General features: G+C 41.5%; 1 protein-coding gene and 1 long non-coding RNA gene across 2 annotated transcripts; both read left to right on the top strand.

The window, feature by feature from the left end:
• The first annotated feature begins 3,495 nt into the window (after positions 1-3,495).
• gigyf1a (GRB10 interacting GYF protein 1a) lies at positions 3,496-18,042 on the top strand. The gene is made up of 24 exons (XM_070929673.1): positions 3,496-3,666; positions 3,773-3,836; positions 6,188-6,317; positions 6,572-6,667; positions 6,860-6,977; positions 7,690-7,798; positions 8,193-8,392; positions 9,272-9,498; positions 9,696-9,816; positions 10,309-10,494; positions 11,469-11,623; positions 11,830-11,998; positions 12,164-12,387; positions 13,104-13,204; positions 13,324-13,424; positions 13,526-13,599; positions 13,903-14,040; positions 14,404-14,619; positions 14,734-14,954; positions 15,161-15,318; positions 15,480-15,643; positions 16,211-16,255; positions 16,799-16,943; positions 17,912-18,042. The coding sequence occupies exons 2-24, from the start codon at positions 3,802-3,804 to the stop codon at positions 17,977-17,979; spliced, it is 3,201 nt and encodes a 1,066-aa protein (XP_070785774.1). The 5' UTR covers positions 3,496-3,666; positions 3,773-3,801; the 3' UTR covers positions 17,980-18,042.
• Positions 18,043-20,190: 2,148 nt separating this feature from the next.
• Positions 20,191-23,751, top strand: LOC139305803 (uncharacterized). Its single transcript, XR_011599341.1, has 2 exons — positions 20,191-21,201; positions 21,352-23,751. It is a non-coding gene; the product is annotated as an uncharacterized lncRNA (long non-coding RNA).
• The last annotated feature ends 138 nt before the right edge of the window (positions 23,752-23,889 follow it).

Genomic DNA, 23,889 nt, shown 5'->3' with positions numbered 1-23,889 from the left:
TATACCCACACTGCAGTTGGATGTAAATTGGACCCAATTTTCCAATGGTCTGTTGTCTTAAACATGTGTGTGTTGCAGTATTGATGGTTATGTTATCTAATGGTAGACTGTTAAAGTATTGTATTGCTATCACGTCGTACTGATTTTTTTGTAATTGCATAGTGTTAACCAATTTCAATGAGCCATAGTACGTTGCAGAACTTCCAACAGGAGCAGTAAAAACCACATTAGACTGCCAGTTTCATTCACAACAATTAAAAAAAAAAAATGTTGTTAATTTATATTGTATTTCAAAATGATTTACTGTAAATGGTGAAGCTACAAAATGCTGATATAACCAGTGATGCCAATGAGTGCCACACTATCGAAATCTTGGTTTTCCACTTCTTACAACATAACAGTAAGCAGGTATATGTGGGCAATGCTAAAAAGTATAACATGGAGTATTACCATTATTATGTCGCAGTAACTGTTGATTCGCTTCATAAGAGCCCTGCAGCATGGGCAAATGGTGTGTCAATATTGTCGACATTTGACGCTATTTTTAAGCATGTTACATGTTAGTCATCTAGAATTACGCATTTGTTGTTGGTCCAATCAGTGTTCTTTTTAGTAATCATTTATCAGACACAGGAGTTGAATGCCTCTTTTAATGTGATTGGCAAGTTTTAACTTCAAACATCGGGTACATAAAAACACATTTCTACATAATTAGAAAGCTGAATCAAATGAAAAATAAAATGGTACTTAGCGAGAATGGAAGTGCTGGGGGCTTGTGTTATGCAGCTGCAGGGAGGTGACACTGACTTGTAGGTTGGAAAGTTATGTAATCTTTGAAAATAGAAACATCTGGACAAAGTTAACTAGTTATTGATATTTGCATTTAATTGAAATAGCATCTATTTTGTGTATCAATTTTTAAATTCACATCATACAGTTTAAATTTGTTGTACCAGGGATGCCAGTGTAGTATTTACGATATGTCTGCCCCCTCTCGCTTAAAGAGTAATTCTGGTGTTTTTAAATCCGGGCCCTATTTTTAGAAATATTTGGGGTCTAAATGACTAATGGGTACTAAACATTTTGGAATTGGTCCAGTAGATCGCCTCAGTCGGTAGCCGTGAAACAGGCTGCAAAGTAATCCTTATGTCCACTGAAAGTGCTTGTTTTTGCCATTGATGGGCTCAGATTGTTATTCTGAGTGTCTGACAACATTATGGAAAGGATCCCCACAGAGTTAAAGAGTAAGATCCTTTTTGTTTTACGTGAGATCAAAGCCTCGCTAAAGGAGAAGTCTCGTTCTGAAATCTCACGAGAGGTGGGTTGTTACAGGAATATAACGGTGTGTATTACATCGCAGCCATTGCAGCCGTCGCGGGCTGAGGCAATCGACTGGTCCAATTCCAAACGATTCGCACCCATTTGTCATTTAGACCAGGTTTTGAAATACTGGAATTACCCTTTTAACTAGCCTCTGTTCCTCAAAGATTTCATTGAGTTTTTGTCTTTCAGCAGTCTTTCTGAAAACTATCAAAATTTTAGAACTTTGTCATTTTAACAAAGATAAAACAATAATTATTTTGTTAGCCTTCAAAAACTATCTCGAAATTCCAATATAGCCAGTAGGAGTCCTGCTAGTTTGCAACATTGCACACAATAGGTTAATACAGCCATAGATATTAAAGAGATTGATACTTCCATTCAAACAGTAGACAAAATAACCGACCTTAAACAACTTTGTATTGTCTCACATTGTATATCATCATGTCACCCATTCCCTAAGCAATGGATTCTTTTTTTCAATTTACAAAGTGATTGTAATTGGGCACAGCTGCTGAAATCTGCTGGTGATGTTTTAAGTCTCCGGAATGAATGGTCCCCTGATAGCGTCTACATGGCTCAGACTTTCTTCTGTTTATAGTGTCAGATTGTTGTTCATAAAGTTATTTCATGCACAGAAGAAAAAGGCCCACCAATGTCTTGCTTGATAAAAGGTAGTCTTAATTTAAATGTAGCTTTGTACCTATTTTTCTGGTCCTTGGATTAGCCTAGAGCAGATAGTAAAAATAAATGTTGAGAACTGAAACCCAGAAGCACACCAGAACTCTGAACAACAACATAAGCTAATGCTAGATGGTGCTTGGGAAACATAATCAGTGTCCTTGTGTATGATGGCACATCGCCCACCCCCACAGTGTTAAAAGGGATATGTGTTAAATCACATCTTGAATTCAGCTATTCGAGAGTGTTGGCCTGGTGGTTGTGTATTAGAGGAGCAGTGCTCCGTGCAAATGGAATGTGAAAACTTCATGATGGTGAAAAAGTAGGAAAATAAGGTCTAGGTTTAAAATAACCACAATGAGCTTCATAAACGTTGGTATAACATGTGAATAGTCTGTCGCTATGAACTTTACTTAAAGTGATGTGGCTTTCTCATGTATAATGAAGATAACAGGAAAGAACTTATTCACAATGTTTAAATGCTAGGTCTTTCATAGAGGCATGCTAACCATGTATGAGCGTTAACTGGTGAAATGTAGTTGCCTGGATATTGGTTTAGTTGCCATGACATTTTCAGGAACCATCCCCAACCAGCTGCATGGTTTTAGAAGCAGCTGGTTAACAACATCACTGAAATAGACTCTCTAGATTTCTGGATGGAAAATCTCCTGTGAGCAGCAGAAACATGATTGAGCACTAGACGACAAATATTTTCATTTATTCAGTGTAGGAATACCACAGAGTTTTTGTCTCAGCTCAGTGTGCTGTAACGGATTGATCAAACTAGGCCGGTACCTTTCAGTGAGTCTAAGGCACGCTGTGAAAATAGTGTGTCAAGGCTACACAACGGAAAATCAAATTACACTTCCTTTCCTACCACAATATAGGCGGACTGCCAAGCTGTGAAAATGCATCTCACCAGCAGCTAATTTATTAAGTGTACACTTCTAGCATTGTTCTTTCCATCTTTCTTTTTTCTTTTAACCGTGCGATTTCTCTGATCCCTCTCTATCTTCCTCTGCTTCCTTTCCAGTGGTGCAAAGGGAGGAGGACAGGAAATAAAGGAGTTACCTGGAGGGTCTCCATCAATCCACTTTTCAGTTGGAGCGAGAGAGAGAGAAAGGCACGGAGGGAGAGAGAGAAAGGAGAAGAGGAGTGCGAGTCGCGTCTGCTCTTGGCAGCTGTTCCAGCAGCCTGTTTCATTGTTTTGGCTGTTATTTCGTTCCCGCGTTACCTTTTTGATGAATCAGTTCATATTTTTAACTTTAATGTGAGGTATAACTGCTGTAAAACAAAAAAAAAAAAAAAAAAAAGAGAGAAAACATTATTACTAGCAAGAGTGTTTTATTTTGTTCCATTGTTAATTTCCGAGGTTCTTTTTGTTTCTTTTTTTATGTTTAACAACCTTTTTTGGCTGTGAGTAGCAGGAGCTTCCATTCTCCAAACTGTCGTCGAACCCCCTTCCTTACCTAGTTAGGACCTGATAACCTGGTATTCCTCAAGCACCTGAAACTGGCAGCTATTCTCTTTGTGTCTGTGTGTTTGGGGAGCTCTGTGACCACAGCTTAAGCACCACTCAGCCTTCTAGTCACCTAAGCCTAACTAAAGCCAGCCAGCTCTAGCCTGGTCCAGCCCAGTCCAGCCTGCTCCGATTATCTGGACAGGGTAAGGCAGTTTGGGGCATGTTTATTCCTTTGCTCATACATTTGTACTACAAGTTGCGTTTCTTTTCCTGCAGAAAATAAAACAGATTTTTTTTTTCCTCCTTCAGATACTCAGTTCTGTGTGGACGTGAGGAATATGACTGCTGAGACTCTTAACTTCGGCCCAGAATGGTAACTCGTCTGATTTATTATTTCAGCAGGTTTTTAAAGTAGCACTTAATCCACTAGAGACATATATCCTGAATTAAATGAATGTGATTGCTCTCATGACAGTTAGAAACATTTGGAGATTTTAATTAAGTTAAATGTGTTTTATGATTCAACTCCACTCAAGGTCTACTTTTTCTGGGACTTATCTTCCATGCTGTTTTACAGGAATGTTGGCTTAAATCTACACATTCTGTTGTTATGTCTGGATGGCATATGGCCTACTTGAATGTGGCCATTACATGTCATCGCAGTTTGCCTTTGTTATGAGATTGTTTTGTGTGTGAAATGGACATTTTGGCCTGACGGTGGCAGTAAAGGAAAAGCTCGGGGGGTTAATACAAAACTGCGATTCATCCTCTTCAAGTTTTCTCTTGTCATTGACCGCATTAGGACCAGGATTGTCCGTACTACATTTCATGGAAAGTAGCCCGTAGTTGTGGAGATTAGAGCTGATGAGTGCTTTTTTTTTGTCTTATATGATAGTAAACTTTATCTTTGGAAACTTTGGGCTCTGCAAAATGTTGCCTTTTCACGTTTTCCTGACATTTTATGAACAGTCATTAACCAAGAAAATAATCAGCAGATTAATCGATAATGAAAATAGTTAGTTAGTTGCATATTTTGCTCTGGACTAAGAGACCAACCAACATCACTGTCTTTAGGTCCTGCCACCAGGGGGAAAGAAAAGTGTACTAGTAAATCACAACACCACATGGCAGTTACAGTAATAGTCCCGGGTTCAGTGGGGTGGTGTATGCAATTTAATGTTTTCAGTTGTAGCTTTCAAAGACAGGTTTCTCTTGTAATCACGAACTGTGGCAAGATAGTTTTTACCTTAAATCAAAATATAGGTATTGTCACAGCGGCGTCCTGTCAATCTGGCTGTCTCTCCTCCTCCTCTTCAGTGTATGTTTGTGTAGCGATTAGTCTCCAGTTTGGTAGCACTCCATCTGTAACGGCCTGTGACTGCTGTGTGCATTCTTGGTGCGTTGCCAGCCTCGCAGAATATTTCTCTCTTTACACATCTGCAGCTGCTTTCCTCTCAGTGGCCCTTCTGGCCCACTTTTATCCCGGTACCCTTTTTTTAATACAGCCATGTAGTGGCCAGTTCATGTGCTCACCACATACAGCTGTCTGGCCAGCATGTTTACAAGTCTTTTAGTGCTTGTTAGCGTTACAGAATTATTTAGACCTTTTTTGAGGTTTTGTTGGCAGTAGAGAGAAAGTATGTTAGTCATTGTGGTAGGATTCAAAGTTAAAACAGTCTGCCTCACATTTAGTTTTATGTGACAAATATTAGGCCAACCTTTGCTCTGTAAGACTCAAAGGATTATGAATGTATCGATTGTGTGGAAGATCATATAGATTTCATGCTTTGTCCTGTTAGAGAGAGAGAAGCTAAATTTTGCAAGGGTAAATACAAGTGAAGTGGATACAAATATGCTAAAATATTTCTTAGTACCCCACCCACTGGCATGCTTCCTCAGCTCTGCTCTTATTATGCATATTAGTCGCTGCTCCACTTATTTTTAACCCTCTTTGATATGCCACATGCTACCAACTGGTCTTTCATGATGCTTTCCTTCACCTCTTATACCCCACATGCACCTCCACACCTCTCAAGAGTTGCATATGGTTTTGATGTGGGGCTGTGATTCAATGACACACTTAGCCTGTAGAGGCATGTGAATGGAGCCATTGTTGAACAGCAGGCCTTGGAATCCGGCCTGCTAGTAATAGCTTTTTAAAATGAAATCTTGAGATTGGAAAGCTAATATATCATCTATGTCGAGCCAAGTGTATTCAGAGGGACCTGCGTAGGAGGATGGTTGATTTGTTACAGAACATTGAGAAAAGTCTTTTTTTCCCTACTGCAAGATGGATACTATTAGATATTTTTTTCTGCAATTTAGATTAAAAGGAATTCTATCACGGTTACACAATAGTTCCCTTTTTTTTGCTTTCTGTGCCAACGGGAATTTACACCAAGTTATTTACACATGATTTTCCACAATTGATGTCTGCTCCAGTCAGTAGATAGAAAAACATGAAACGGTTCAGTCAGTAATTTCAGAATAGGACCTTCATGTTGAAACGTGGACACCTGACCAGTAGCTTTGGTTACTGGTTTATTTGATTTCTCGTGTATTTGATACTGTTAAATATTTATACACATTTGCATTTTTTAAAGTTGCAAAACACATTCCACCCAAGTTCTACCTTTCAACACCATCACTGAGATGTCTTAGATTCATACAAGAAATATTCCATGATCCTAATTCTTAGTGGTTCCTGTGCTCTTCCTCATGCAGGCTCCGTGCACTGTCCAGTGGGGGGAGTGTGACGTCCCCCCCTCCTTCCCCCGCCATGCCAAAGTACAAGCTGGCCGAGTACCGCTACGGCCGAGAGGAGATGTTAGCACTTTATATCAAAGACAACAAGGTTAGTGGGAAAACTCTCAGGACTGTGTGAATCACAGAATAAGAAGAAGGGTCTTTAATGTTTAGCAACACTGAGGAAGTCATTGGTGCTAAAAGTGATCAAGCACTTCCTAAACACCAGCATGCAGATTGCTTCCATCTACTTTCCCATCCTCAAAAATGAACACCTGTCTGTAGGTCAGCTGTTTTTGAAATCTTGGTAAGTTTTGAAAGTTTTGTCCTACTAAGTGCCTGTTTTTGTTGTTGTTGTTTTAGGTCCCAGAGGACATGCAGGATAAGGAGTTTGCTGCTATTCTGCAAGATGAGCCCATGCAGCCACTGGCACTGGTGCCTCTCACTGAGGAGGAGCAGGTCTGCCACAAACACACAATCACAAGTACACTGATACCTGCAAATGTTGAACCGTTTCAGCTTGTCATGTGATAATCTCATCGTGATCCAACCTCAGTACCAAAGCGAACTGTTCCGTTGGTCGACATCTGTGGCTGTGAGCTCACATTCCTCACATTCCTCCCTTTTGCTCTTTCCATTCTCTCTCTGCAGAGGAACTTCTCCATGTCTGTGAACAGTGTGGCGGTGCTGAGGCTCATGGGAAAAGGGGTGGGTGGAGCCCCCCCAGCTGGAGTGGTCCGAGGACGAGGGGCCACGCGAGGCGGTCGAGGTAAAAACTAAAGACGAATAAACCCCCCCCCCCGTGCCCATGAGAAGAGGAAAAAAAACGGCAACAAATAAAGTACAGCATTGATTCAGCCACTCATGATAAATCCACAACCACTTGTGCTAAAGCTAACATGAGTCCAACAGCAACAGAAGTGCTGCCCAAAACCCTTGGCTGAAACTACAATGGCTGTTATCCAGGGAAAGTAAAACAGTTGATTCAAGCCAACCACTGAAGTGTTTATTTCCCTCTTTTCTTCCACCATCTTGATGCAGCACACTTCCTCTTGGCCTGTCTAAATAGTCCTCCTTTTGTCGAGCCACACCTGTCTAAAACCACTGGGCGTATGAACTCACCTTGTGCACACACAACCACTCTGCGCATATGAATGGCCAATATAAACACTAGCCGTCCGGTTCAGGACAGCCAAGGAAACAACTGAATGATGCTGTGTGGGTTTCATCGTGTGTGCATGTGCTGGTGTGTGTGGGGATACAGGCTAATTGAATATTGGCACAAGACATTTTGTTGAGTTATAAAAGAGTTTGTTAAATTATTTAAAAATTATGAGGCTGAGTGAGTGAAACAATCCCAAATGGCTGATCACAAGGCTTCTCATTCAAATGATGATTATAATACATTTAAACACCTCCTTCACTGTGTGTGTGTGTGTGTATGTGTGTGTGTGTGTGTGTGTGTGTGTGTGTGTAATCAGGACGAGGTCGTGGCGAAGGTGGATTCTACCAAAGAAGTATTGAAGATGCGGAGGTGGGTTTTGGCCGCAGCGTCCGAGAGATCCACCGCAGCCAGAGCTGGGATGACCGGTAAGAAAAACCCAGCACACACTACCTGAAGGTCAAATACATCATGGCTCCAAGTCGTATATCTTTACTGCCAAGAGAAACTGTCATCCAGTGTAATAAACTCAATAGTCCTCTCTGGTATTTTTGTAGATTTTTGTCTCTCATGGGATGATTTATCTCGCTTTTGCAGGCATCTTCTCTTATCTGCTTAGACTGAACTAAAGTTTCTCTTTGTCCTATTATTTCAGTAGTTTGTCTTCATGAGCCTGAATGTGTGAATTGGTATCTGTGGTGGCGAGATGCAAGTTTTGGCTGTGCATATTTCTCTTGGATAAAAACTACTGTTTTGGGCTCATTTTCTTCTGTTTATCACTTAACTGATATGGATTTCTCTCAATTTCCCTCTTTTCCTCAGGGGTGAGCGTCGTTTTGAGAAGCCGCTGCGGCGGGAGGTGGGGCGTCCTGGCTTTGAAGAGACTGTAGGTCCCGGGGGTCCAAGCAGGAAGGAGTTCACAAGGGCTGACAGCGATAACTGGCGCAGCCTCCGGGAGGAGCAGGACGAGGACGAGGGGGAGCCGGGCAGCAGCTGGAGACTTACTGGACCCCGCAGGGACGGTATGATAAACATTTATTTATCGTATTGCTGCCTCAAACTGTTGATTGTGTTGAAAATGAAAGCTAAACATGAGAAAAAGCAAAGGTCTCATCATTTATTTTCCTTTTTTAAAATGCATGATCGGCAGTCCACTATTCACTAGTATGTGTTGCCGTTAGCTTATTTTAGCTGCAGTTTAGAATGGGTTTATTCCATTATTATCAGTGCAATAGCTCTGTCAAAACAAGTGTGGATTCAGCTGAAATGCAGCTAAACTGGTTAAATTTAAATTTTCCGATTTAGTTCTTGACTAATTACTAAGCAAAGCCTGTTCATATGTGGCCACTTCGTATTGAACAACTTTGATCCATGTGTTTTTTTTGTTTGTTTTTTGGCTCAATCCTACATTATACCTGGAGACAGTGACACTGATACTCCTCCTGACTCCATGCCATTAAATCTTGTTGTGTGGCAATGTGTGCAGCAGGACTGACTTAAAGAGGAGATATAGTGACATCTAGTGGCAGGGAAGTGATTTATACAAAACAGAATCTGAGTTTTGGCTGAAACAGAGCTGCACTTTAAAGCCTCCACAGTTTATGTCAGGATAACTGACCACATGACCTTTTCCCAACGACACGCTTAAACTAATCTTAAACTCTAAATGGCAGCTGGTTAATGACAGAGCAACACCCCCAGGAGGTGAGGTATAACAGATAGACATAACCACATGCTTGTCTGGGCAACTCCTGTAACTTGGCAACATGTTTCTCTTACGCAACCTTGTTTCTGTATCTTTTTATAGTAGGAACCTCCTAAGTTTCATTAATATTTCTGAGAGTCCTCTGATTATTACTTGGGACAGTATCCTCACTGATGGTGGTCCATTTCTTTGTCAGATGGTGGTCCTCGCTCAGCAGGCTGGCGGGACCATGGTCCAGGTGAGAGTCGTCGGAGGAAGTTTGATTTCGACTTCCGGGACTCGGAGGGTCATGGTGGTGGCCGCCGGCGTGCAGGCAGTGAGGGACTCGAGGATGACCGGGACGGCCTGCCCGAGTGGTGTACAGACGAGGAGGACGGGGAGATGGGCACTTTTGATTCCTCTGGGGCTTTCATGCCTATGAAGGTGGGTTTCGTTTGGTTTCTTTTTATTTGGGAGTGGGGGTAAATTACTATTAACATATATTAGCATTCATAATAGCAGACGGTGTTGAAACATTTGTATTTCAACTGTATGAAATCTCTTTCATTGTCAGCCCTTATGAATGTCCTTGAGCATTTGTTACACTCTTTCATTTCTGACTTATCCTGGTCTTCTGTCAGAAGGGTGGCAAGGAGACAATCCTGGAGGAGGAGTTGGAGTTTACGGGGATAGAGGAGGAGGAAGAAGAGGAGAGCTTCGCTGACACTGAGAGGAACAGTGCTGAAGGAGACAAAGACAAGGGTGAGAAGAGAGTCAGATAATACTGAAATGACAATTTCCCAGAGCCTGAAAAAAAATATTGGTTATTTGATTTTTTTTTTAAAAAGTCTGTGTAGCCCAAGGCAACAAACAGAGGAAAGGGAAATGCATAAATATCTCCTTTCTGAAAATCAGTATTGGCCTCATATAACTGTGCAACAGTGCAGTGTTACAATCTGATCACCTATAGGTGTCATGGAATATTTTCTATGCCAGCCTTATTGTTACAGACTTGTTCTGTTGCCCAAGTGATTTAAAAGCAAAATTTAACTTTTTATAAAACATGATAAAAGGGGCCACAATGTATGAGCCTTTTGTATCAGAAGCATGCAAAACAGCAAATTGTTCGCACTTTGTCCATACAGTGTTTCCTAATTGATCACAGGCCCAGGGGGGAGGGGGGATTCATTACTAATGATTGTAACATCTTTCTTGATGTTGTTTTCTTTCCTTTCCTCCATTCTCACCTCACAGAGAGTAAAGAAGCTGGCTCTGCTGTAGGGGATTGTGAGACGAAGCCAGCATCACCCTCTTCCTCTCCTCCAGTCCACTGTACCCCTCCATTCCTGGAGCTTCGGCCCAGCAACACTGGCCCAGTGGTGGACAACCCTCAGCTGAACAACAGCCACCCTGTCAAGGCCAGCAGCACACCCAGTGAAGGTACACCTCATTCCATGTCTTCTGTGTTTAAGTAGGCATGGTGCAACACAAAGATAGATTCAGTTAGCAGCAGTGTTATATATCCACCTATTTATTTATGTAGGCGATTTCGACTTATTGTAAAGAGGCGTACTTATCGTACTCATCAGTTTAACCATGTTGTATTGTGAAAAGTTAATGGTAAGTGTAAAACAAGACTGCTTGATGCGGAGAAAATACGAAAATATATACTGAAAATATCGACCTGAAGATGCTGGTTTGCTGGAAAATGTATTTTGAAATGATGTCAAACTTTAAATATCACCATCAAACTTATGAATATGTAGTATGGATTTAATAACTGATGTTCTGATGTAAATCCAGCTTCAGACCTGCTTTTTGTTGAGCAGTGAGTTTCAATTCAGTGGCTAACCAAAGTCGTGACTGTTTATCACATGCTTGCATTTGATTTACAGTAAAAGCTTTACAGGAATGCCACCATTATTCATACCCTGCTTTAGTCAGATTATCGGCTGTGTTGAGGTTTCAACTGTGAAACAGCCACATTGACAAATGCAACTACTGAAAAGTAAATGCTACAAAATCTACACCAGATATACACATTTTTTGTCACTTTCTGTCAGTGGATCAGTTTGAAAAATTCAGATTTGCATTAAGAGTCTTGACCTGGCTGTGTAACGTTAGAGCTTTCACCTTCTTGCATTCTGCCAAGTTCTTTTAGTCTCAGGACAGCGTGTGTGTGTGTGGGAGGAAATTTAGCCACGTTGATATTTTGATTTGATACACAATATGTTTAGCTCCAGTCATTTAATACCTTGTTTACTGAACCCGCTGTTCCTGCTGTATCAGATACAGAGCCAGTAGGTGGCTCTACCCCCCCTCATCCAACATCACCATCCCATAAATAGAAATACTAAAAATAGGGCCCATTGTTTTACTTATGTTTCCTCTTCTTGTTGTTGTTTTTGTGTCAGATGTGGCTCCGGTAGGGGGCTCCAAGGCCCAGCTGAGCCCCAGCGTTCCCATCTCCTCCAATCTGCCTCCCCCACCCCCTTCCTCTGCTGCTCCTCTCCTCCCTCCATCTGGAGGAGACACCGAGGACGATGAGGGCATGAAGCACCTGCAGCAGGTAAGAACATCAGGAGGCACATTTCAAGCAGCTGTCTCAGAAATATTATATAATTGTAGTGGGAAGTACATTTAACTCAAGTGAACACTCTGTTTTCCTGAGAGGTGGGCTACAACCAGTGATTATTTTGATGGTTAAGCTGAATTAAAAGTCCCAAGCTAAAGGTAAAGGTTGTAATGATAACCTGTGTGTGTGTATGTGTATAGGAGGCAGAGAAGATGGTGGCATCACTGCAGGACACTTCTTTGGAGGAGGAGTGTTTCACCCAGGCTCTGCAGCAGCAGCAGGAGAGCAGGAACACAGCAGCCGCTCTGCCGCTGTCACACGAGGCCGCCATGAAGTGGTTCTACAAGGACCCACAGGGAGAGATCCAGGGTACACTGGCACACAGTCACTTGTACACTCAGAAATGCAATTATAGCATATTGATTCATAAATATTGCTGTTGTCTGAATACATTTAAAAGAGGTACACAATGTCAGCTACATAATTATTGGGTTTGCAATTTAAACTCTCTCTCTCTGTCCTACCCACCACCAGGTCCATTCACCACAGTGGAGATGTGTGAGTGGTTCCAGGCTGGCTATTTCACCATGACCCTGCTGGTGAAGCGGGGCTGCGACGAGGGCTTCCAACCCCTGGGGGATGTCATCAAGATGTGGGGCCGCGTGCCCTTCGCCCCAGGGCCCTCCCCGCCGCCCCTGCTGGTGAGACAGCCACCACCAACGCAGCGCCCGCAGCCCACCCGGGGGCCCGCCGGGACTGTGAGTCAGAGCTCAGCCAACGTAGAGGATGGGGAAGGGAGGATGCAGAGGAGAGGGAAGATTGATAGACAGGTCACGGTAAAAGACAAATGATTAATTCCAATTCAGTTTTAACAAGAGGGGCTCCATTTCTGAAATTGGCCCCGCTTGATTTTAACACACAAAACTTTCTGTTGTCATTATAAATGTGTTACAGTTGATATCTTTATTCCCTCCTGTAAGTGGGAAAGAAAAAACAATGTCTTAAACATATTATGCAGCGGCCTCCAGTAAAAGTCACTGGTTGCGTGTAAGCTTCAAATTAGTGGAGCATAACAGGGCAGGGTCCATGCCAGCATTTAAAGCTGTAGTGTAACACTACAGATGTTGTCACATGTTCCTCATTACCTATGAACGTGGCACAGTTGATCATTGAGTTTTGTGCATGTTATTTTTTTTTACATCATCTTGTGGAAGTGATCAATTCCTGTATAGTCAATTTGTAACATATCTGTATATGCTGAAAACACCCAGACTAGTTTGTAGAGGACCGTCTGTGGTTACAAAGAATGGACAGTTCCCTGTTAGATGGCTGCATTTAAATATGTGATTGGAAAAACCTACCACAAGCACTTGCTTCTTAGACTTAGCCCACTGTGTATGAATAGCTGTGTTTTAGTATCTTGAATTTGAAGGTGCATTGTATTCACTGGTGGTCGCTCTTCTCCTCTCAACAGGGAAACCTGGACCAGGAGCGCCTGAAAAAGCAACAGGAGCTGGCAGCAGCAGCTCTCTATCAGCAGCTCCAACAGCAGCAGCTATTCCAGCTCATTAACAGGTAGGCCTATGGGGAGGGGGTGGAGGCTTCATCTTACATGTCTGCATTTTGTCCTAGTTTCAATGTCATTTTACACTTTGGACTCATTTCTGTGTTGCGCTTTGCTTTGTGTGTTGCAGGTGCAGTGAGCAGGGTATGATGCCTTCGATGAACAGGTCGATGTCAGTGCCAGATACAGGGTCCATGTGGGACATGCATACCTCAGCTTCACAGCCGTCAGGTACATTCTAGACTGCACCTGGTTGTGCATGTGCAGGCAACGACAACACATGAACACTATACCTAATGATGCTGAAATAACCCAATCTTATCTCCATGCAGGCGGTGAAGCCAGTCTTTGGGACATAACAATGAATCCTTCTACTCAGGGTCCAACTCTCGAACAGCTTCAAAAGGTGGGTTTAGTGGTGAGATTTTCAGCCTTAGAACACAAATTCATCTTCTATGTCTGCCAGTTTTTTATGTTATATGTAGATGTTTTACACGGTCAGTCATATCAGTTGTATTGTATCTCATTGTTTTCAACAGCTGAAATGTTTCAACTAAAATGATTTTAAAGCACTTTTTATTGCTGTCACAATAACTGTAATAAAAAAAGGACTGTGTCAAGGCCAGGATTGAACAAATTAATATATATATATATTATAATCTCAGTTTGTGCCTTTTACTCTATTTGACTCCTGATGTTTTCCCTTCAGCTCCAGCAGGAGAGGCGAGACGCTGAACTCAGGGTGAAGCGTGAGGAGGAGGAGCAGCGTAAGAGGAGGGAGGAGAAGAGGAGGCAACAGGAGGAGCAGAAGAGGAGGGAGGAGGAGGAGCTCTTCAGACGCAAGCAGGTGAGATGAAGGAAGGAGATATTTTTGCATTTCCCTTTCCTCGGTCTGTTGCCGTAGGCTACAAATATCAAGACTTTTCTTCTTTTCTTTTAGATTTGTACATTGAAAATTGAAATGTCCTTTTTTGGTATCAAGAATTGTTTAACCTTTCATATTAAGGGCATGGCTCATTGCCCTCATTGTATTTTCAGTTTACATATGCTTAGTATCATTAAGCTAGAGATCATAGTTTGTTATCATCAAATTAAATGCAACAGTTTGAAGATGAAATGCAATAAGAATGGCTGTTCAGTGGCAGTTCCCCAAGTAATAAATGAGCGTTACTGCTGCAAAGTGTTGACCTCTGTCATTATCTTCCTGTAGTGTCGTCAGCAGCAGGAACTGATCATGAAGTTGCTACAGCAGAACCCCCAGCAACAGGGTCCTGGGGCAGGCGGCTCAGGCTGGAGCGGGGCTCCCTCCTCTGGGCTCTCCAAGGCAGGAAAGCCCCCGGCTCTGGCTCTGCTGGAAATGCAGCAGGAGGCAGAGAGGCTCCTGAAGCAACAGCAGCAACAGAGAGCCCAGCAGCAGAGAGAACGCGTGAGTTTCAGCAACTTAAATTATATGTTTCTACACTTTCATACAGAAAGTCATGGAGAGCCCATTGTACAGAATGCAAATAGAAAATGACATGATTTCTCTATCTGTTTCCAGCACTCTGGCATGTCGATGGGGAGCTCCTCCATGGGAGGGCAGTGGGTGGACAGTGTTGGCATGTGGGGTGGGCCTGGAGGTATGGAGGGTAAGGGCAGCAGTGGAGGCTCTTCAAGCAGCATGGGCATGTGGGACGAGGCTGTGAAGAACCAGGCCGGCCTGCGTGGCAACAGCAACAACAACATGGGCTTGAAGAACAGCCGCAGCAGCCCTTCTCTCAGGTACGTGAGACCAGGGTCAATAAACTAAAATGCATATTTATGCATGGCAAAGGAACATTGGAGGGCCTGTTTAAAAATACTGTACCATCACACATGACTCCCTTTTTTTACACATACTATTGCAAATAACATTGTAAGATTAAGTTATGTGTGCGTCTTTCAGTTGATTAACATAATTAACATGCATTGAACTCTGTCCTTTGCAGTGAGCAGTACATGATGCGTCGTAAGCGGACGGAGGAGGAGGAGAAGCTGCTGAAGCTGCTGCAGGGCATGAAGCCTCAGGACGGTTTCACCACCTGGTGTGAACAGATGCTTCATGCTCTCAACACCTCTGCCAACAACTCCTCCTCCTCTCTGGATGGTAGGCTGCTTAGCTTTTATGTATTTAGCAATGTCAAGTGTGAGGAGAATTTACCCTCAACTTGGATAGTTGATTGCAACACATTTTATATTTTATTTATATTTATCTTTCCCCACATTTTCAGCATGTTTAATAATTTAAACTGTATGTCTTTTATTAAGTTGCCACAATCGTGGCATACCTTAAGGAGGTGGAGTCTCCCTATGCAGTGCTGGACTTCATCCGGTCCTACCTAGGGGACACAGTGGAAGCCAAAGAGTTCGCCAAACAGTTTCTGGAGCGACGTGCCAAACAGAAAGCCAACCAACAGAGACAGCAGCAGCAGGTAAGCCAAAGCTCCAAAAGTCTAGTTTTTAACTTAATTTCTTAAATGGCTACTAAAGATAGTATTTTTATTTAGATTTTCTAGCGGTACTCAGACTGCTTTTAAGTTCAAGTGAAGGTTTTGTAATGAGTTTGCATCTGTCAGATTGACCAAAAGTTTTCTCAGGAATTAATGCAGCAATCAAGGTTGCTGTCCACATTCCTGCCTGTGCCCGTATTTGATGTAACATCAGATACGTGTCATTTAATTGGGGAATACAGTTCTCATTCTCTGCCCTAACATGAAACTCTTAAATTAATAATTGCGCCATACCCAAAAAGAAACCATATACTTGCAGTAATAATATGTACTAAAAAACATAACAAATTATAACAAACCATGACTAGGAAGTACTGTATACCCAGTAATAGTGACAAATCTGAGAAATTTGTCCTGTTACACTGACTATTGATAAAGAGATAAGAGCATAATACTATTAACTAAAACTGACTGTAAGAGAAACCTTTGGAGTGTCTTATTTCATTGTGACCATTGTAAAGTCCTCCTCTACTCCTCTTTGTGTCCCAGTTATCAAAGGAAGTGGCTGGATTGAACATGAACTTCCCTCTGCAGGTAAATGCAGATATGCCTCTGTGCTGTGCATGCAAACATGGAGTTGAGTTGTTAGTGGAGACAGCAGAGATTGTGGTTGCGTCTTTTTGTGTCGCACGCTGCGACAACAGCAGCTCTCTATTTTTATTTTTATTTTTTTAACTAACCATAACATTACCGAACGTAAGTGTAGCGTTTAATGGGACTTTAAGGCTCCTCCAAAATGTCTTATATCTTATAATTGTCAACTGAGTTGCTAAATATCAAACATCAAATATCTCAACAAAAATCATTAATTGGGACACAAGGTCCTTCAAAGCAACTGGGAGAACTCCCAGAAAGCACAGATGCCAACAAAGCATCACTGTCATGAGTGCAAGTCAAGTCAAATTTAAGTTAACAATCAGGTCTTTTGAAAACATTAAAGCAGTAGCAGTAACCGAAGGGTATGACAAGAAAGGACATTTCTTCATAAAAAGATGAACTCTTGATTGAATATCTTCTTGTTTAAACTAGCAACTGTACAATGGTCTTCATTTTTCTTTTTTTTGTCTTTTTTTTTAGGACTCAATGCGAGGTATGAATCCAAGCACCCTGCAGTCCATGTTTCAAACCAACCACATGGGCAAGGCTGGTCTCTATGACAACCAGGGGGGAAAGATGAAGAAGAAACAGCCCATGATGCTGCACTCTGACCCCAGCATCTTAGGTACATGACCGTGCCAGAATTTCATATTTCTTCCTTTTGACTTCATTTGTCTGCAAATGGTCAGAATCTTTAAATAGCTTGACCCCAGATCAGCAATGTGATTATACAAAACATCCTGTCAACAAATACACCAGCAAGACACTTCTTCATCAAAGTTAATACACGTTAATATACAAAAACTAGCCAAAGTGGAAAATGTATTCATCACCTGGAATCAAATGGGGCCTAATAAAAGCGCATCTTTCTGGAGCAGCGGCAGAAAGTATCACATCTTCTTGATGACTTGTTTGCTCCCACCCAGCTGGTGAATAGGATGTGCTCGCAGGGTAGGCTTATGTCTGGAGTTTATTTATGTACCCGTGAGCTGTTTGGTGCATATGGGATATGGCACACTAGATGTAAACGGGTAACCAAACAAATGTGATATAGGTAAAACTGGATATTATAATCTGTGGTATACATGCAGCCTTTTTATTCTGTGTAAATAGAAAGCAGTGGAGGGGAAAAGGGTTGTCTGCACGCTGTATTTTACAAGCCCTCCAAGAGCTGACTGATGTAAAACCCTGCTGTTTCTAACACAGGTTTGCTTGGTGAAGATTGTGCTGCTTGAAACAGTGAATGGGTAGCATAAAATTCAGTGTGCACACTACCACTCGTTTTCCTCTGTATGGATGCATGTTGGCTACTTGGCTTAGATGTGACCACTATCTACTTTTTCTGCCTTTTTAATTATTAAACAACAGTACACAAAGCAAATGTAAATGTAATATTTATGCATCGTGATGAGTTAACTACTACTTCCATTTACAAATAAGGTTTAACCTTTCCAGAGCAGGGGGCTCTTCTTATACATAATTTCTGGCTTGTCCCCTGCCTACACTGTCTAAGCCAGCCATTCTGACTTGTCCCGTCCTCCTCTGATCTTACTCCGCTCTCTCCGTCTCTTCTCTCTGCCCTCCTCCATGCAGGGTACTCATTCCACAACGCGGGCGAGTGTCTGAGCCTGAATGAGATGGAGATGGTGGAGGATTACTGATGTGACGCAGCGCAGCAGCAATAGCTACCTGAGGCCTTCTGTCTTTTAATCAGACAAACCTGATGACGAATGTGCACTGCTGGGGGAACCGGGGATGGGAGTGGGGGTGGGGGTAGGAAGGGAGCAGGCATGAGGGGAGGGTGCAGGGTGGCGGTGCCTGGATCTGCGCCTCCCACTCTTTCCTTCCCTCTGGCAAGAAAAAAAAAACGGGCTCCCTGCTGCACCAGTTGATCACTTGAGCAGGGGAGATGGGGGTGATGAGGGGTGAGGTTAAAAGGAAGATGGGTATCCTCTGGCACTCAAAAGATTAAGCACCTTATACTGAACTAATGCACTTTATTGAGATGGGATTTGAATAGTTTTTTTCGTGTGTGTGTGTGTGTGTGTGTTGGGAATTGGTGCGCATACGGTATGTGTGCATACACATTATCTGTGTGCATGTGCATCAGAACTGGAAGAGGGCGGTGAAAAAGGCGGTGGGGTGAATGGTCGGGCTGTTAGGTTTTCAAAGTCAGGGGGACCTTTTAGTTGAAACCTTATCAGAGAGCAAATCCTTTCTCGAAAGACAAACACTGTTGATATTTCTCTTGTTTAGCATTTTTTTACGTTTATATAAAAAGTAAAGCTATTGAAAAATGGATTATAAAAAAACTTGAAGATTTGCACTTGCCTAAAAAAGACATAACAAAAACAACAAAAAAAATCAAACAAATGGGGTTAGTTATAGAAGTGAATATTTTTGTGAATGTGTATGAATGACTGTGAGAGTGACTGATGTGTGATGGTTGGTTTGTGTCAGTAATATACCAGTCTGCACAATGTTTTTTGTTTTTTTTTCTTTCTTTTGTTGCTTACCAAGATGTATGAAACATAAGAGGCCATTTTTTGTCTTTTTTGTTCAAATGGTAATTTTGTATTCTCATGTTTAGAGAGTGTGTGAGTGTGTTTCCCTTCTCCAAACAGGGACTTGATCTGTATGTTTTGAGTGAATGAATGCATGAATGAGAGAGAGAGAGGGGGCAATTGCACAACACATCCTTTCTCTCACCAGCTCTTCATCCCCAGATAGACGAAATAGAAATGCATACATTTGTAAATGTTAGCTTTGCGCTCATCACATGATGACCACCACTAGTTTATTTCCCTTAGCTTCTCCACATGGGGAGCTGTCTCTAGACCTGTGAGGACTAGCAGACAGGGCGAATCATGAGGGACATTACTGTGTGTGCATCAGAATGAGACTTTGTGTGTGTGTGTGAGTGAGTGAGTGTGTTTTCAGTGTGCATGTTCATTTCCTGTTCATAGAAATGAGTTAAGACTACAGGTACTCATTTTGAATACATGTGCTTTTTTTGTATGTGTATGAATGCACATTTGTGCCTAAGAACTTGGATAGGGTGCGTGGCCATTGAGACATTAACTCTTTTTTGAGAGCGAGTGCGATGTGTGTCAGTGCTCAGCACAGTGTATGTAAAGTATGTAAGTTTATATCGTAAATATTTCTAGTTCAGTCTAGGGGTGATCCATCGGAAGGTTAGTCCAGTCTGTTTTCCTGGGGTGTGATCACGTTGCCTTTTGTCAGCTCTCGAACTTGTGAATGAAAGGTGTCGAGTTTCTGACTCTGAAAAAAAAAATACAGCATCTTAATGTGCAAGTGCACAGAACGGTGCATGAAATGTTAGCATATTGTGTTACTTATTCGTTGTTGCAATTTGATAATGACGAGTTTTCTTTTTTTAATGAAAAATATATATGAATATATACATTATATACAAAGTTTAAAAAGTATTTGGACTAAGATAATGAGCACTTGGGGCTGCTATTTTTGTTGTGTGTTAATTTTTTTTTCCTTAATTTTTTTTTTCCTTTTTGTTTCATTATCGCCATGTGAAGTGTGTGTATTATTTCTTTCTTAAGAAAATATTGAATGTATTCCAAAAAAATGACAAGAAACCCGTGCTGATACCAGATATTATTTTTTTTTTTCCTCAGAAGATTTCAAAAATGGAAACAAAATACAAAAAAGCTTCGAAGAGTTTAGCGAGGACTTTTTTTTTATTTACACAGTGGAGAAGAAAAAAAAACTTGGATGGATGGATACAGTTGAACACACTGCCTCTACAATCCTGGTCGTACAAATAGTGACTAAGAATTTAAAGAAAGGACTCTTTCTATTCCATACTGGAGCTTTGGTTGTTTACAAACCACATGGATATCTGTGGGTGCAGTTTTTTGTTTTTGTTTGTTTTTTGTTTTCATTTTCGTTTTTTTTGTTTTTTTTTCCCACGTAAGACGGGTGGGGTTTGCAAGTGCGCTTCTGCCATATGGACATTGAGTGGTGTTGGTTTGAGGAAGAGTTGCAGGCATCACAACAACATGGACAAGATCCTCTAACGGGACCTTTTTGTGTGTGTGGTCGTGGATCCTGAGACTTGATGATCAACCACGGAGCGGAGGAAAATCGAGGATGGGCTCTGTTTTGTGGAAAACAGTGCGGGGCTGCAAAACCATGGAGGGGAACTGAGAGGGCGATATGAGTACACCTGGTTAGTGCACTTGTCTTCACCTCAAACCCTCGTAAGCACTCACACCCTGCCCTCACCAACTCACCTATGCACTTTTGTTCATTCAAGCTGTGAGGTACCATTTTGGGGATGGGAGCACAATTACAACAGGAGGATTGCTACGACTTTGACAAAGTCACTGAAAAGATATTCCCAAACTGAAATAAGAGACTCGAGAAGCACGTCTTCTCCCACCTCCTGTATATAACCATATTTTTGTATTACCTTTCAGAGTAGAAAGAAAATTTGCAAATGGATGAAGGAAAAATTCATGAGACATTGATTATATGGAGTGAATGTTCTTCAAGAAAAAAACAATCTTTTTGAATATAGTTTGAGATAAGACTCGCTGTGAGTTTCCCTTAGTTTTGCCAGTAACCCTGAAATAATCGGGGACGGAAGGGAAAACCACACGGACATTTGACTGAGGTGTTGGACATGCCACAGTGGCTCCAAGACTGACTGATAGTTGCTTATCAAAATGGATGCTGCAGTCGCAAGAAAGAGCACCACAAAGAGTGGTTTGATCAACATGCACAGTAAAGAGGCAGACATAGGTTTAGAAGAGCTGTTTGCAAGGATGCTTCAGCTTCGTCTCCCAACCTGATGACTGCCTCCAGAGCTGTAGTGACTGCAGGAGAAATAATCCTTGGCATTGGTGAGATATTCTTGCTTATTTTCTTCTTGGAGCTGTATACTAATGAGTTAATTTGATCCATTTACTCCTGGTCAATCTTGTGTTTCTAGCTGGATTGTTTGAACAGTGAGGGTGATGATGGTCTCGTGCTTTCTTTCTGTCTTCTCACAGGAGTCTGGCTGTGCTTTATTTGCTGCCCTCTGCAAGGAGGATCTAATCTACAGCCAACCCATGAACCAGTTAACCCTAAACCTGTCCTTGTTGAACTTAAACCCTAAGAAACTTTTCTGTCTTGACCTCGGACTGGGCAGGCCATTGGCATTATCAGTTGGACAGTTACCAGATGAAGCTCCAGGTTTCATTGACCGTGGATCCCATCTGTGTTGGAAGTGTTAGGTTCGGGATTTCATCAGGCGCTCTCTGACGAGGAGGAGGATAAAAAAGGCACGCATTGCTCAGATGTCATCACCCACCTTGGCCTGAAACTCTCAGGTAGTTGCGTGGAGGTCTTCTAACCAGCGGGGACAGAAGCAGCTGGATTACATCTAAACCACCGGAAATCCCTGCAGCTGTGGAACTGGATGAACTGAAAGAATTGTACAAAAAAAAAAGACTTTGAAACATGACAAAACACAAACACGTAGCTACATGTCACATAGATTCTAGAGTCCAAAGGAGTTGCAGACACACTACATGCACACCTACAGCAAAAGCAACGTACGCTCAGTTTCATTGGCTCTCCTCTGGAACCATGTCTGCACACATAACAGGGCTACATCAATATCAAAGTACACAGACACACACACAGACACACACACACAAGCATCAATGCTCATCAGTATAAACGCTGAGCTTTGTAAATAATGTAAAACTTTGTGTTTTGATTTTTCTCTCATAGTGGGTTTTGTTTTATTTCTCTGTTCAACATGCCTTAAATTGTATAGTTCAGTCTTGAACGGCTATCTGAAAATGTTCTAAATGACGAATTTAAGTTGGAATTCACCTCGCTGACTGTCCTCTAAAGTCAAAGCTTTCTACAAGACTGTTTTTTTCTGTAAGCAACCTGATACATGTACATCTAATCACCATGGAAGTTACTAGTTAGCTACAGAATAGAGCAGCAAGCAGTCTTTGATTAATCTGATTTTGCTGGTGGTTGGCTTTTGTTGCCCTTTTGGTTTCCTTAAAAATGAAGAGTGGATTTGTTCGGATTTCCTGTTTAGATTATTGCTGAAGGTGCAGGCTTAATAAAAGGGCTGAAGTCTGTACTGTCTGGAGCTGAGCTGGCGGGGTGGGATGCACAGAAATTGCTTAAAGCACAGACTTGTTGCTGTGTGGTAACTATTGTTGGATATACTGCTCTCTGCAAAATTGAACCAGAGGGACAGGTCCTCCTCAAATTGAGATACAAGTTGGGCTTTTTGGTTATATTTTTTACACTCTGGGGGACTTAAATATTTTGGAAGCTACTTGGTACTTTTTACAGTTTTGAGATGTCACATCAGGCTTGTGTTAGAAGCATGATTGTACAAGCAAGCTTGCATGATTTGTAATATTTGTGGGTTTTGACACTAAACCTCAAGGTTGTCTGTGCACCTGGTAGTGCTGCTGACCATCTCTGATGGCACTGAATAGATAAGGAATCAGTTGTGTGTTATCTGAAAGGAAACTCCATGTCCCGGAAATTTGGAAAGTGTCTTGTTCCATGTATGTATATCTAATTGGATTTGAGAGATTGATGCTTTTAGTCAACCAGTAGTTTTTTTGTATCCTTGATAACTGAACAGTATGCAGTTTTTAATCCAAATGGCAACTGATATTAATTGAATACTATCGGCTCAGACTTGTAATACATGTGTGCATTTTGTTTAGCTGAGGTTGTGGTGGATAGTTACCTGCTATAGCTAACTGTGTAAACTGAAGTAGCCACAGTACGCTCCAGTATGTCCTAACTGTTGAATTGATACTGAATTGATACTGAATTAATACTAAATTGTTACTAAGTTTAATGTTGTCGTAATCAGTTGCCAAAACAAAGAAATTAACTCTAACCATACGAGTATACTATAAAGTCTCTTATTAGTGAATGACTTAAAAAAATACCTATGTTTGACATTTTTAAAAGCTGATATTGTGTGGTATTAGTTGTTGGTGAGTCAGTCTGTCTTAAAAGAGTAAACCAAAGTTGTTTGCACTTTACATACTGCACTACACATGCTTTTATGATTAGATAAACTGCAATATTGTGTTTTCAGAAAGCCCCAGGTGTTTGGTTGCAGCCTTTAAAAAGATCCTGTCACGGCCTGTCCTCTTGAGGGTATGAAGTTGATCATCTGGTTTATTTTAGCTCTGGAAACTGTACTTCCAACAATATTGGTAAAATATATGATGAAAGTTATATCCCAGTCAGCTCAGCTCCTTTGCTTCATAAGTCTTTGAATGTTGTTAAAATAACAGCACACATGTAATGAAACTGTTTCGGAAAAGAACAACTGAAAGATGTGTAAATAGTTTGGCTTTTGTTTGTTTGAAGAACAAAATAAATACTAAATAAATAGCATTTAGCAGTGACTGACAATGTATTTATTGAGTTGTATCATCTATGAAGTGGATTTGTGTGTGAGTGCAAAAGTAGAAAGGAGTGAACAGCAAACATGATATAAACACAGCACTATGCTTCTATGTATTAGAATGAGCCAGCCATGAGCA

Source organism: Enoplosus armatus, chromosome 23 (assembly GCF_043641665.1).
Source record: "Enoplosus armatus isolate fEnoArm2 chromosome 23, fEnoArm2.hap1, whole genome shotgun sequence".
Taxonomy (NCBI): Eukaryota; Metazoa; Chordata; class Actinopteri; order Centrarchiformes; family Enoplosidae; genus Enoplosus; species Enoplosus armatus.
This window is presented reverse-complemented; position numbering and strand designations above follow the sequence as displayed.